We start from the raw sequence: 15,638 nt of genomic DNA, 5'->3' as shown, positions 1-15,638 counted from the left end.
CTTACCCAACGTTCTGCCGGCCTGTTTATGTTGGATAAGTGAGACTCTACTGTATATTGATAATGTTATATTATCTGCTTAGAACTGGATTATATGTGGCCCCTTCTACACAGCTGGATAGTACAACGCACACTGAAGTGGATTATATGGCAGTGTGGAGTCAAGATAATCCAGTTCAAACAGATAATATAAGATTATAAATGGGTTATATAGCTGTGTGGAAGGGCCTTGAGTCTACACTGCAATATAATCCAGTTAAAATGTGATAATCTGTGGAAGAGGCCTAAGTGAGGCCTAACTGTGCCTGTCCCCTGGGCTGAGTAGGTTGCTAGGAGACCAAGTGGGCGGAGCTTTGCCCTCTAACGGGCAGCAATTGGATAAAAACTATTATTCCTCTCCCTGTCATTAGGACTTTATTTTTCTTTTTGTTGTATCAACCTAGAGCCGTGGATGATGGGTTGTATTGTCAAATTTTGAGGTTGGGGGGCCTGTAGTTTTGTTGTTTTGCCGCTGCCCTGATGCCATCACTCTTTTATATATATAGACTAGCTGTGCCTGGCCATGCATTGCTGTGGAGTAGTCCTAAGTGGAGTTTTCTTCGTGACATTCAAAGTGGCCTAGAAAGGATTCCCCTAGGTATGAAGCAGCCAGGCTTTGAAGCTGCAAGGCTATTCAATGGTAATCAAGTTGGCCAACAATGGAGTCCCCCAGAAGCAGCCAGGTTTTGAAGCTGCAGGTCACTCCTTGGAACATAATGAGTATTGCGGCCAAATCTGGTGTGATTTGGCCCAGTGGTTTTGTTGTTAACTGGGTCCTAATTATGAACATTACATTTTTACAGAGAGAGAGAGAGAGAGAGAGTGAGAGAGAGAGAGAAAGAGTTGATAGACCAGGGGTCCTCAAACTTTTAAAGTGGAGGGCCGATTCATGGTCCCTCAGATTGTTGAGGGGCCGAATTATCATTTGGGGGAAAAAATGAACAAATTCCTATGCTCACTGCACATGTCTTATTTGTAGTGCAAAAAAAACCCCAACAACATTTATTTATTTATTTATTTATTTATTTATTTGCTACATGTATACTCCACCCTCTCTCACCCCGAAGGGGACTCAGAGCGGCTTACACGTTGTATGTACATACGATATATTATATTATTAACATAGCACAATATTAGCATTGTATATTACTGTATTATACTATACCACTATACCATATTATTATTGGTAATACTACATTTAATATATAATATATAATTAATATTATTATATTATACAATATTATTACATTGTATTATTATTATTAGCTGCCCTGAGTCCCCTACTGGGTGAGAAGGGGGGGAAGAAATACTGTAATAAATAAATAAATATGTACTATATTCTATTACATTATAAAAAACAATACAATATTTAAAAATAAAAATAATTTTAACCAACATACTGTAAACTTATCAGGATTTCATTGGGAAGTGTGGGCCTGCTTCTGGCCAATGAGATCATCAAGTAGGATTGTTGTTGTTGTGCCTTCAAGTCATTTCAGACTTCGGGCGAGCCTAAGTCTAAAACTGAGGGCGGGGGCCAGGTAAATGGCCTTGGAGGGCCGCATCCGGCCCCCGAGCCTTAGTTTGGGGACCCCTGTGATAGACAGACAGACAGATAGATAGATAGATAGACAGAAGATACGCACACACTCCCCCCCCCTTTAAACCTATCTTCTCCGCTCCCCAGCCAGGGGGACCTTTCTCCGGAGGAAGCCTCCTGCCTCTTCCCCGGAGACGCCAGAAGGGAAAAGGAGGGGAGAGGCGCGGAGGGTGGCCCCGGAGGTTTCGCGGGCGGCGCAGCCAATGGGGAGGCGCGGGAAGGGATGGGAAGGAGGGAGGGAAGGAGCAGGTGGGCGCCCGCGGCGGCGCAAAAGCAACGCCGGTTGCACAGGCTGCGCCTCCCTCCTTCCCGCGCTGCCTGTGTTTCGGATACAGAGGGACGCCGCTTGACACACTGAAGCCGCCCCGCACCCGCAGCCCCGCCGAGCCGAGCCGCTATGGCGTGCCCGAGGTGAGCCTGGGGAAAAGAGGGGGGAGGAGGAGGAGGAAGAGGGGGCGGGGACAAGAGCCAAGAAGGGGGGGGGAGGATGCGAGTGCGTGTCTTTCTTCTTGAACCTGGAGAGAAAAGTTGGCAGGAGGAGGGAGAGGGAGGCAGCGCTTTGGTGGGATGCTCAGGAAGGGGGGGGGGGAGGAGGAAGGCGAGGAGGAGGAGGAGGCGGCTCTGCCGTGCCTCTGGTTCGCACCTGCGCCCCCTCCCCCTGAGCAGAAACCTGAGCAGGCTCTCCCCACCTTCGAAGAGAGGACCCAGTTGTGCCTCAGAGGCCGGAAAGGGCGAGCCGTGGGCGCGGAGGTGGCCTTTCTCCTCTTGGCCAGCCCCGGGGAGGCTCGCGGGCCGCTTTGCTCGTGGGAACGCCGACCCGAGGAGGAGATTGATGGACAGCGACACTGGTTGCGAAGCCTAAGCCGCCTCTTCCAGGCGGATCCCGGCCTTTTGCCGCTTGCTCTGTGCCCGCCTTTCCCGTTGTGTTCGGGTCCTCGTTGTGTAGTGAGGGAAGGGAAGGGGGGCGAGGCAGGTCGCCGGCTTGAGCTCCTTTGCATCCCAAGCCGGGTCGTCTTCTTTATGGGGTTTTAAGATGTAAGTAATAGAAGCCGCCATCTTGAATGGTTTCAGGCAACAGAAGATGAAATCCCAGCTAGCTCTTGCCCTCTTTCTGTGCTAGCTTTCCTTGGCTTTCCCCGCTGTTGTTCTCTCGAGGCTTTTCCCTTTCTGTACCCTTGGTGCTGTAACGTTGTTTTGTAGTAATAACGCCTTATGAAATTGGATATACATATGTGGGCTTTGTCGAAGGCTTTCATGGGTTGCTGTCAGCTTTCCAGGCTCTATGGCCATGTTCCAGAAGCATCCTCTCCTGACGTTTCGCCCACATCCTCAGAGATTGTGAGGTCTGTTGGGAACTAAGCAAGTGGGGTTTATATATGTGTGGAAGGTCCTGGGTGGGAGAAAGAACTTTTGTCTGTTAGAGGCAAGTGTGAATGCTTCAATTTATCACCTTGATTAGCATTGAAATGCTTTGCATCTTCAAAGCCTGGCTGATTCCTGACTGAGGGAATCCTTTGTTGGGAGTGGTTAGCTGGGCATGATTGTTTCCTGTTTGGAATTCCCCTGTTTTCAGAGAGTTGTTCTTTATTTACTGTCCTGATTTTAGAGTTTTTAAAATACTGGTAGCCATGTTTTGTTAATCAATATCATTTTATTAATTTTGTTAATGCTAATTTAATGATTTATTTCATACATTTGTATCCTGCCCTTCTCACCCACAAAGGGGGACCCAGGGCAGCCTCACAACTGGCAGTCATTAGATGCCAAAAAAAATAACAATAACAATTAGACACAGATATATTGTTATGAAACAATAACAATTAGACACAGATAATTAAAACATCCATTATAAAAACTTCCATTTAAAATTACACAAATTCAAGTCATAATCCAGAGTCTGTCCATTATAAGTCACATAATCAGCATTAACATTTTGTTAATGCTAATCAAGGTGATTAATTACAAAATTCACACATGCCTCCAACCGAAAAGAGTTCTTTGTCCCACCCTGGACCTTCCGCAGGTTTTCCAATATACCTCACAACTTCTCAGGATGTCTGCCATAGATGTGGGAGAAACGTCAGGAGAGAATGCTTCTGGAACATGGCCATACAGCCTGGAAAACTCACGGCAACCTATATACACATGGATGGCATGAAAGGAAAGGAAAGAATAAAGAAGTTGAAACATTGTGTGTGCTTGCTGCCTGGTTTCTAACACTGGTTTGGGGAGAATAAATAAAAACAATCACTGCTTGGAATAGGGCTGGAGGGGAATTGGGTGTGATTTGCTTCCTCCTTTATTGTATCCCACCTTTCTCCCTATACAGGGACTGTCTTTGAGGTAGATAAAGATTGACCAAATCAATTGATTTCCATCTCAAGTGCTGGTGTTTGAAATCTATCCTGCACAATGTTATAACACATTATGCAGGCAGGCATTTGTCTCAGTTATCAGATGCCTGGAAAACAATATTTTGAAATTATCTGGACATTAAAGCTATATACAGCCCGATAAAATTGTTATAGGTCTTGCACTTCAATGTGGCAAAGCAAACAATAACTTAATTGATAAATGCCCCTGGGAAATCCAGCAATAGCAAGAAAGTATAGTGATCTCTCTACACACAAAACCATGTGCTCAGTTAAAAGGACAAATTGAATAAAGCAGAAGCCAATAGTGAGGCACTCTTTCCTGCTGAAAGGCAGACAGTTTAATACCCACATCCTGGCCTTGAGATAATTTTACCATATAATATCAAAATATATATTATCTATAACAAATCAGTCTAAAGGTTCTGTTACAAAATTAGAAACATTTTAGTATTGCTGTGCAGTGGTTTCAAATCGTTTTAAATCCTGCTTAATTGCGGAAGTGCTAAACATGCATTCATTTGCATCATGCAACCTCATTGGCTGTTGGGAATTAGCATCTTATGAATATGATATGGTAATACCACACAGAAACAGGTAGAATGGGCCATTTACTTCTGTTTTTGTGACAACATCTCAAATATAATAATTGTCAGGGATTTTTTAAAAATAGTTTTTATTGTACTACTGCATATCTACTGGAAACTGAGCACAAAATACACTTATAAGTATTTTGAATTTTGTCTTCAAGAATGTACAACACGTCTGACCTTACAATCACTATATAAAATGTATGGCTGTCACAATGAAAGAAGTGATTGAATAGAAAAGGGCTTTTTGATGTTACTTGGTGTTTGCTACATAGTATGATCAATTTGCAGGCAGATTTAAATGTGAATACAGTATTTGGGAGAAAAAAGTGACTTTACATGCTGTGAAACATGCTAAAATCCTGAAACTTGCTAAAAATCTTTTAAAGGTGATAGGCTTAAATATAAAGCATAGAAAAGAATGCTGTCTTTTGTTATCATCAAAGCCATCATTGCTATGGGGTCAAGCCAAATACAATGCTATCTTTCAAAGCAATATCCTCAGACCACTGCTCTCAAATAGAAAAAAAAATAGAAAATAGAAAAAGAGCATGTTTTGTTTCCTTTGGATTTTTGGTGTGTCATTGTCTGAATGAATGCCCAACGATGTTGCTGGTTACAGTATTGCTGAAAGGCAGCTTCATATTAGATAATGATTTTAAAGCTGTAAGTCACACCTCCGCATTAGCTGTGGCTATAGTCATCCCCGTATATATCGGATTAGATTTCTGGTTTGCTTTGTCAAAGGCTAGTTATGGTTTGTAGGAATATAGCAGCGTATGTTTTTACAAGAAAGCCCCTCCTATGACATGACACTGGGTGATGTCGCTGGCCAAAGTGCTGGAGCAAGACAGCCATCTTGATCATTATTAAAGCCAACTGAAACACCCTCAAGTTCTGAAATGACAGAACGGCTGGAGTAAGTCAAAATCTTTCATTTTGTTTTCATCTTTCACAAATTACATGGTGTCTGCTTTTTCATACTTCTTTTGCATCTGCATCATTCCTTGCCCTTGGAGACTGATTCCTGTGTTGGCCTCCTATCTATATAGATATATCACCAACTCGTAAGAAGAGTTCTTGGTTCTTTTAAACCATCAAACTAAATTTGAGTAACAATTATTTTTCAGATACGAATAATGTTTACCTACTGATAATTTGAAAGGCCTCCATAAAAGGTGAAAAGAAAAATTGTTGGGTGAGGTCTTTGTGAAAGTTTCAGCACAGTTGTGTATGCAAACTAATTATAATGACATAATGATTATAGGGAGTGAAATTGTTCTGAATGTAAATTGATTTAGGGGGTTGGTACCCTTTGGGGGTGGGGAGGATTCGGAAAGAACTGAAAAGCAAAAGAATCGTATATTCTCTTTTTTCCAAAAACAACTCTAGGGAAACTCACATTCATTCAGTTTTACTTCTCTTTCGAGTTTATAAAACACAGATATTTAACATAGGGATTCTTGACCACTCACTTCTAAAAATAGAATGAATTGATATTCAGGAACTTCAAATTAAAGGCCAAAGGTGACAAACCAAGACAAAGGTCACGCAGCTCATTTTCAAGCAATTGGTTTTAACTTTGCCTCATGTCTGAACAAAAGCTTAACTATGCAGCAAAGAGATCTGTAATGTCAGCCTTAGCTGAAAAGTATAGGTTATCTTACAGCTCTCCAAACAATATATGTTTGCAACTAAGAGTAATGAATTTGTGCAAGCCAATTGTCAACAAGCATTTTTATATACAGGGTGTGAATTGCATTATTTTACTTTAATAATGCAATTCCGAATACACATTTTGTATGTTCATACTGATGTAGTTTTTATTAAGATTTTATTGCAACGCATGCATTGTCACAATTTTTCCAGGTTATACAGAACAAATAGGTCATTTTTAAAAAAAAAAACTTGAGGAAATATAATTAAAAGTACAGTATGTGTTTTGTGGTAATGAAGTGCATCAACACTGAAATTAGGTCCAGTTTTCAAAAGCTTAAGTTTTAATACATCTGTTAGTTTTTGAATGCTACAAAACAACATTGTTCTACTTTTCATTCAGTATTTCCTTCCAATCAAACAAAATGTTGGGGTTATTACTAAATTGTATATGTTATCTATTGAGCCTTCAGTTACTAACATCAGAAATATAGCTCACCTTTACTTTTTTAATATTTTAAAAATATGTCCATAAAATTATATGATAATGTTTTTGTAAAACAAGAAGTAAATTGGAAAATGCCAATATGTGACATTATCGAGTAGAATTTTTAAAGAAGCTATATGGCAAAACTTGTGTGTTCTTAACCTTTTGAAACATTTAGCTCAGATATGTGCAAGGTATGAATTAACTTAAATTCTGTGAATATAAAGTGGTGCCTGGTTTTCCCCTTTTGACTTCTTTACTGTGAAAATGTTTACTGTTACATTGAAACAACTCTGGATTTATACAATATTTTATTTTTTAAATAAAGGTTTGGTCACTCTAACAAAAATGGTCTATGTATTTATTATTATGTAGATGTTTGTTGTTAGTAAAACATTAATAACAGTACCAATTGTGAGGTGCTACTAAGTCTTAGATATTAACAAAATTCTATTTGGCCCTACTGTTTTATTTCATAGTTTTAAAATATTGTTACCAAATTTGTAGTAAGTTGTATAAATTACAAATATGCAGTTATTTAGATAAAAACATAGTATGTCCACCTTATGTTTATAATATTATATAAACATTTGAATATGACACTAATTGGAAGACAAACTAGGAAAGAGGTTAATCAAACCTCTTTAAAGGTCTATAAAATTGGGCAAGTTTCTATTCTTTATATATTTATTCTGCCAAATTCCACTGTTCAGAATTACTGCACTAATTGGACTCATAACATGATAATCTCAAAGATCTTTAAATCTTTTCCTGCATGGCTGACAAGAGAAGAAAAAGGTTATACATATCTAACTAAATTGAGATTAAATTTGAATATCTATTGCTATTAAAATAATCTAAATTATTTATCTTATACATAATGTTTAAACTGGCTAATGCATGCAGTGAAGTAAAATGAAAATGTTTGGATACTTTATTTTTAAGAGGCTCAAATGAAAGATCAAACTTATTGCAGTGTACAAAGAATACTATTCTAATCTTGATACAATCTCCCCCCATTAAATGTGGTCAAGATTTTCAAGATGACATTATAAATAGACAAGGAAAAACCCAGTTGTTCTGTTAAGATAGAAATTAATGATTAATTTATATTTGAGGCTGGATCTAGTCTATCAAAGCTGGAAGGCCACACATGGGATGAGAAATAGAACACAATAGAATAAAAATATTGCTTCTGGAAATGAAAGCACTCTTCCTGGTTTTTGTATTTCTGTTAAGTGTGGTACAGATATGATACAAATCTTTTCCATCAGTTAAGAAATTGTATTGAACACGAAACATTATGAAAGCTAGTGATAATAATGAATTGGTGCTCTTATCTAGCCTCAAGTATGAGTTTAATTTTATTTGGCTTCATGTATCTTATTTTTAAAATATGTTAACAATAAGCAGCAATGATTAAACTTAGTTCCAGCATAAGAAAGATGCAGTGTGGAACTGTAGTCTATTTACATTCACCGAGAATAAGCCAAGGATATATATGACAGGCATTCTAATTGGAGCAAGTAAAGATTAAGTGAAAAATTAATGGGATGTATAAATCCTATTAATTTCAATTAGATTGTTAAGAATGCACACAACCCTCCCTCCTGTTGAAATCAGCTGAGATTGAGTTTGGCAGGACCATACACAAAATTAATCTATCATTTTCTTTTTGATAATCATTCAGTGGAGTTGCATTTTGAATATCATCTAAAAAAGGATAGGAAACCAATAATATCGGCTCTCATCAAAGATAACTTCAAAGATGTTTCCACTTCAATTATCTGACTACCCTGAAGTGGAAAGTGGTTAAAATGGCAATTGGCTTCATTATATGGATTTCTTGCTAAATTATTAAACCGTATCTATAAAACTGGATTCAAATATTATCACAAGGTTTGTTCTGTTTCCATTTCCTGAACTTTTGAAAATAAATGCTGCCAATCTTTAAATAATTTTGTATCTATGTGAAATTCTTAGCATGCTTATTTTTAAACTCCCTACAGTTCAGTAATTATACTATCTGGGTTTTTTTCTTTATAGTTTTTAGTAAGCAACATGTGCACAAATATAATTTTTAATTAAATTCCTCTTAACAGATACTAAACACTGAACATATTTAATGGAATAAATTTAGTGTAGCCACAATTTCAGTTTAGATTGTAAAATGAAAATATATTAATTCAGATGATAAAGCATTGAAATAGCTTTTAAAATAAATGAACTGATGTATAAGAATAGAGAAAAATTACTACTGAGAGAGAAAACACAACGAAGCCTTTGTCAAAATAAAGCTTTTTAATATTGGTTGGATAATTCCTATTTCTGTTTTGCATTTCTGAGGAACCTTAGGTTGCATATTTAGTGTTTTACAGTTTTGCTACTGCTTTGTTTCAACTATATGAGTTTTTCATAGTTAAATTGTAAAGCTTTTTTCTTTGTTATAAATTTTATTGAGGTTTGAATAGCAATCATCTTTTCAAAGCTGATGTATGATACTACATGGATCAAACTGTCTTACGTGTTGAATGTCATTTGCAGAGTAGACCTATTGAACAGACCTCCAGTTGTATAGCTAGCATTTGATGCTGAGACAAACACATCTACGTACACCTTTTGTTTCAGAATGCTATAATACTATACCAGCCTTTATAAATATGAAATAACAAAGTGCTTAAACACACAATACATTGAGAATATCCTGGACTGTCCAATGTGAAGAAATATGTCCTCTGTGAATAAATATGTATTATTAGAAAGAAAGTCAAAATTAAAACTGGATACCTTGCCAACATGACAAATTCCTGAATGTGCAGATGTCCAGTATCATCCAATAAATTTGCTGATACACATTCTGTTTATTTGTGCCCCATTAAGTGAAGTATCTGTTTTCAGGAAAAGATACACAGTCGGAATATACTAGTTAGTACTACCCTGGCCTACATTACACTCAAGACTTCTGTTTTATTATTTCCAGGCTGTCAGTTTATCAAAAAAAAACCCACAAAAATGTGGAGAAAAAATTGTTATGAAATTGCCACTGTATTGCTAAACTTGCTTTTTGAAGCCCATTGAATCTGTCGTTGCCAGTTCATCTGCTTCCTCCTGTCTGAATCCAACCATATAGATTTCCCAGGTTTAGAGATTACTGATGTTCACAGTATGGTACAATATGTTAAGTATGCAAAAGATATTGTGCAGCAAGGTGGTAAACATATTGAGATCAAATGTGGTCAAATCAGTATCTAAGAAGTTACATTTATCCTCTTGGATACATTGCAAGGGTTTGATGGTGATATTAAAGAAATCATGTGAGTGTTTTGATGCTTTGGCTCCCTTTGAGTTATGTCAGCATAGACTTTAATCTTCATAATGAAACTGAGCTGTTTCATTGGAAGTAGAAACTTGTTTTGAATTATTCACAGTGCAGAACCTGAGTACTATATATTTGCTTTGTAGCTCTTATGCCGTGAAGATTAATTGGACCTCTTGATGGTAAGAATAATAAACAGTCTTGAAGACAAACATGTCCCAAAAGGAATGCACATGGAAGAACTCTGAGGAATGTGCCCTACAACATTAATCTTTTTTCTTGTGATTGTAGAAAAGGGAGGGAAACTAATTGCTCATGAACCTCTATTATATACTTGTAAGTGTCTTCCATTGGAAGATGGATGTGACCTAATTTTTTTTTTTTTTAAAAAACTGTTTTATTCATACAATGTAATTTCAACATGTTCAAGTCTTGAGCTAAATGTATATGAATCTCTGGACAGAATTCCATCTTATGTTATTAATTGTTAATAAATTTAATATATAAAAAGACTTAATATTGAATGTTGAATCTTAATATAAGAATTCTTGTAGTTTAATGTGAGATCCACAACTCTTTAGAGTTGTTTTGTGTGCCTTGAAATAATTTCCAACTGATGACAATCCTAAGGTTTTCTTGGCAAAATTAGTTCAGAGAAGGGTTTGCCTTTGCCTTCCTCTAAACCTGTGAGGGTCTGATTTGGGTTTTCATGACCAAAAAAGATTTGAACTCTGGTCTCCAGAGTCATAGTCCAACACTCAGACCACCACACCATACTGGCTTTCTGTGCTTAAGATGTGTGCTTTTTATGCATGTGCCTTCAGTTTTGACTTGTAGTAACTCCATGAATTTCCTAGAGTTTTCTTTACCTAGCTACATCAATCACATTTGAGTTAATTATTATGGTTAACACACTTTTCAGTGGATCTAGTGAAAGCATCAACTAAATTTAATCCTTATTATTTTTAAAATATAAAGTGATTATCAGCACTTGAAGGAGCTGATGGAGGATGAAGGTTTTTTTAAAGATATAATAAGGCTTGGATTATTTAAAATTTCAGCTCCAAAGGAACAAATGTATAGCAGTATTGGCTGTATTGGCACCTTCTGCTCCATTCAAGAGATTTGGTTGTGGCTCCTTAACATGTGCCTTAAATCTAGTTCTACTACCGGATAACATGGGTTTTCCTCAAGAAGGAAGAACAAAACAGCCAAATAATCTACGTAATTCCTTTTTTAGTCTGAAGTAAGATATGATGCCTAACACAGTCATCTCATCCAAGTAGCATTGTTTCAGGGTCTATGGTTATAGGGCTTTACTTGTAATAAAAACAGCAACAACAATGTGCCACATGCCTGGTAAGTATGTTAACTGCTGTGCTTTGTCTCCAGTTGGCCAAAAAGAATTCCTGCTTATGTTTTGTCTTTATTGTGGTTTAATTGAATTTTAAATTGCACTGCATGCTGTGTGAATGATAATTTCAGCAACGAGAAGGCTTTGAGCTGCTTCTGCAGTTATTAAGTGAATAATGCATTGTGCTATCCAGTTACCACTAGGCAGCATGCTTGTGGAGGAGACCAATTAAAAGATAAATAGCTTTCATAAAAAAATGTGAATGTCTTCTTCCCGTAAGTGCATTAGATTGATTAGAACACCACCTGGTTGTTCCATTGTGGTTGCGATGAGCTAGGTAAGTTTCAACCTGTTAAAAAGTTTACAGGTCACTTCATAGAGTGAAGACTTGCCATTTTATGGCCTTCTAATGAGCCATTAAACTGGAGATGAGATAATTAAATACAGTGCTCTGCTGGAATTAACCTGGTAGTGACTGCAGCTCTCTGATTTCTAGGTGCTTCGGAAGACTATGAAATCCTTCTGGAAAGTCTCTTCAAGTCCAGGTTAGTACTTGTGGACCCCCTGCACTCACTTTTGTTGTCTTTTATGCAACTGGGATTGTTTGAAATATTGGGACTGTTTTAGAAAATAGTTTGAATATGGTTTTACTGAGGAAGGCAAGCATAAAATACACAAGGGTTTCCCAAGGCTTTGTTGAAGCTTCCTTGAAATGGAGGCATCGGACTCCAGAGCAATTTTCCATGTAAGTAAAATCTACTTGTGTGTCAGCATGGTATGATTCTAATATCCAATGAATTCAATCTAGACTTTGGTTCTAACACTGGCAACCATTTTTGTGTGTGGGGTTCTGTTGATTCTTCTGTTCCTGGAGAGACTTGCGCTTCTCAAGAATCTTCACAGGACAAAGTGTTGAGGGACAAACGTCCCAGAGGATGTAGAAAGTAGCCCTCTACAGCTAACTTTCCCCATATAAACCTCAACTCCTTAAAATGTTCAATTTTAAAGAAACTCTTATGACATCTTCGGTGGTTTGAAAGGTAGGGGAAATAAACTTGAAAATGGAAATACTAATAAAATGAGATTTCAAAAACTCTTGTAATGACTTGGTGGAGATCTTGGGGTGGGAGAGAAAACATGTCTTCCTCTGTGGAAGAATGATGTGTAGATGTGTAATCTTCTCAGTTATTGTTTAGTAAGCTGCACTCCTAGGTAAGTGTGCCATAGGTTTCAAGTTTTGTTTAGTTTTCTATATTATAATTATTATTTGATGTTGTGACACATGCTTTGTCCAGGAGTTCATACCAAGCAGCCCACTCACCCTGACTTTGTCTGCCATAAACTTTAAGCCTATTTAAATGTTTTAATTGCTTATTACTATTAGAGCTATTTGAGAAATGTGTCCCAATTGTTCTATTTGTTTACTTAAATTTTTCATTTGCTATTCTTTTTTAATATTAATTTTTATTTACATACATTAACAACTTACAGTGAAGCAGAACACAAAACAATGAACATTTTACAAACACATAACCCCACCACCAAGGCCTGAACAAGTATCATTTCCTTTACCATAAAATTTATAAGTCAACCATTAAACAAATGTCATATGCAAAATTCCTGACCAACAAGGTTGTATTGTTTTACCTTTTCACTCTCTGAAACACATTTAATAAAAACCGACCAATATGAATCAAAATCTGATCTATTAGTTTCCCCTCTGTACACCCTCATTTCCATTGATAGTTTATCATTTAAGGCTACATTCCATACCTCCCCATACCATGCTTCCAACATGAAGGTTGGGTTGCTGACCTGAAGGTTGCTGGTTAGTATCCAACCTGCGGAGAGCGTAGATGAGCTCTCTCTATCAACTCCAGCTCCATGTGGGGACATGAGAGAAGCCTCCCACAAGGATGGTAAAACATCAAAACATCTGGGGTGTCTTCTGGGCAAAATCCTTGCAGATGGCCAATTCTCTCACACCAGAAATGACTTGCAATTTCTCAAGTCACTGACACGAAAAAAAATCCATGAGATTGCTTACTATCTTCCAATTCCTTGCAATTATAAGTCTCCCCACTGTGAGTAAAATAATCACAAAGTCTTTCTTTTCCATTTATAAATTCAACTTAGTGGCATCCATTAGTAATGCTAACCTAGCATCTGCAGTGATGTTTAGTCTATAATGTTACTTATTTCTGTGAATATATTATTCCAAAAACTCTTCAGCTGGGCAGGCCCGTAACCAGGAATTTGATTGAAGGGGGGGGGGGGGGCTGAGTCTGAGTGAGAGAGGATCTACCCTAGCAAACCTTTTGTATCGTTTGGCCAATACCCCCATGCATATGGGATATATTGAGCATGGTTTCAGATCATGATATGAAGAAACATAACCGTTTAAATAATAAATAAATGTAAGACCACCCTGAGAATTGGGGGGGGGGGGGGCTGAAGCCCCTCAAGTCCCCCCCCCCCCCCCCCGCTACATGCCTGAGCTGAAGACATTCTCACCATAAATGAAAATAGGTCCCTTTGTGCATGTTGCATCTCCAGCAGAAGTTACTTTGCTTCCTATCCATCTGGTGTAATTTAACCAGTGTGGTATACCATCTCCATATGACTTTGTACACATTTTCTTTTAATCTTATTGACAGATTCTTATCAACTCTCCACTTTAGAACCTTTTTCTATTTTCTATTCTTGAGCTGTTTTCTGAGTTTACCTTGATTTTGTTTATTTGACTGTCCATGATTTGATGTTTTGTTATGTTTTTTCTTGGCACTGAATGTTTGCTAGTTTGTTGTAAATTTCCCTAAGTCCCTTTCGGCAGATAGGGTTAGAGAGAAATAAAATTTTATATTATTATTATTATTATTATTATTATTATTATTATTATTATTATTATTATTAAAGTGTAATGTAAGAAAGAAAGAGGGCAGATCTTGAGGTGGCCGTGCTTTCTTTATGGGGGCAGTTTCCTGCTTGATGGCCTGTGCTCCAGCCTCCAGCCTTGACGCATGCGCACTGACTATTGACAAGGTGCATCTAACCCCACAAAGCAGAGGCACTTTCCATTGGCGCAGCTCATCAGCTCCCAAGTTAAGCTTTGTATTTTGAGAGGCTTGACCTAGGGCGGCCCCTAAAGCTGGAGGCGGGCGCTTTTCTCCTCTCCTTGAGCTTTAGGAGGTGGCTCCGGGCAGGAAAAAGTGGGAGAGGAGAGCGAACCCACCTGTAACTGAACAGAACCGGGAAACAAACAACCCAGGCTTGGGGTTTGCCTTGTTTGCTGCTGCCTTTCCCTTGTGCCACGCTGCTGCCTCTAGTGCTTCTTGACGGGGTCAAACCTCGCTCATCTCTTTCCAGAATCTATTGGCCAATACAACCCCAAAGGATCTCTTCGCCTGTGCCTGCTTAGGCCGTTTGAACACAGCCTGGGGCTTGCTTGCGAGTACAATTCTCTTCGGATTGGGTTGTAAAGCTGATCCTTTTCCCCACCCGACGTTATCCGGTATGTTTTTCCAGGAAGGTTGTGGGAAAAGCCTCCCGTGTCTGGGATAGCCGCCTCCGAGTCTTTGCTTTGCGTCGCAAGACGCCAGAAGTCCTGCCTTCCAGGAAAAGCCGTCCTTGCCACCCTCCGTTTAAAAAGCCCCCCAGGACTCCGCGTATCCCAGCGTCCTAGTGCCCTCCGTTTCCCGTCTCCACAATGAAACCGGGGCTTTGCGTCGCTGATGGAGTGCGCGGTTTCCAGCAGGAAGCGTCCTGTGGGAGAAAAATGCGTGTGAAGTGACGCATGCTCCGTAAAGTTGTTTTTAGGGCTCTGGAAATCTAATTCTCCATGAACTCAACCCACTTGTATGTTGAGTTGCTGTGAGTTTTCCGGGCTGTATGGCCATGTTCCAGAAACATTCTCTCCTAACGTTTCGCCTGCATCTATAGCAGGCATAATCAGAGGTTGTGAGGTCTGTTAAAAGTCCAGGGTGAGAGAAAGAACTCTCGTCTGTTTGAGGCAGGTGTGAACGTTTCAATTGGCCACCTTGATTAGCATGGAATAGTCTTGCAACTTCGAGGTCTGACTGCTTACTGCTGGGGGGATCATTTGTTGGGAGGTGTAAACTGGCCCTGATCGATTTATGTCTAATTTTTTACACCACGAATCAAGGAACATGAAAGGCACTGCAGACTAACTCAACCAGTGAAGTCAGCCATAGCAGAGCACTTGAGG

At 38.6% G+C, this 15,638-nt stretch overlaps 1 protein-coding gene across 1 annotated transcript in view; it reads left to right on the top strand.

The window, feature by feature from the left end:
* The first annotated feature begins 1,781 nt into the window (after positions 1 to 1,781).
* lin28b (lin-28 homolog B) overlaps positions 1,782 to 15,638 on the top strand; it is a 133,026-nt gene continuing 119,169 nt past the window's right edge. Inside the window, exons 1-2 of the mRNA XM_008119963.3 lie at positions 1,782 to 2,049; positions 11,910 to 11,958. Of these exons, the coding sequence (XP_008118170.2) occupies positions 11,925 to 11,958 (34 nt within the window). The 5' untranslated portion in view covers positions 1,782 to 2,049; positions 11,910 to 11,924. The remainder of the gene's footprint in view (positions 2,050 to 11,909; positions 11,959 to 15,638) is intronic.

This window comes from Anolis carolinensis, chromosome 1, assembly GCF_035594765.1.
Source record: "Anolis carolinensis isolate JA03-04 chromosome 1, rAnoCar3.1.pri, whole genome shotgun sequence".
NCBI classification, from domain to species: domain Eukaryota; kingdom Metazoa; phylum Chordata; class Lepidosauria; order Squamata; family Dactyloidae; genus Anolis; species Anolis carolinensis.
Note: the sequence above shows the minus strand (reverse complement) of the source record. Positions and strands in the feature narration are given on the sequence as shown.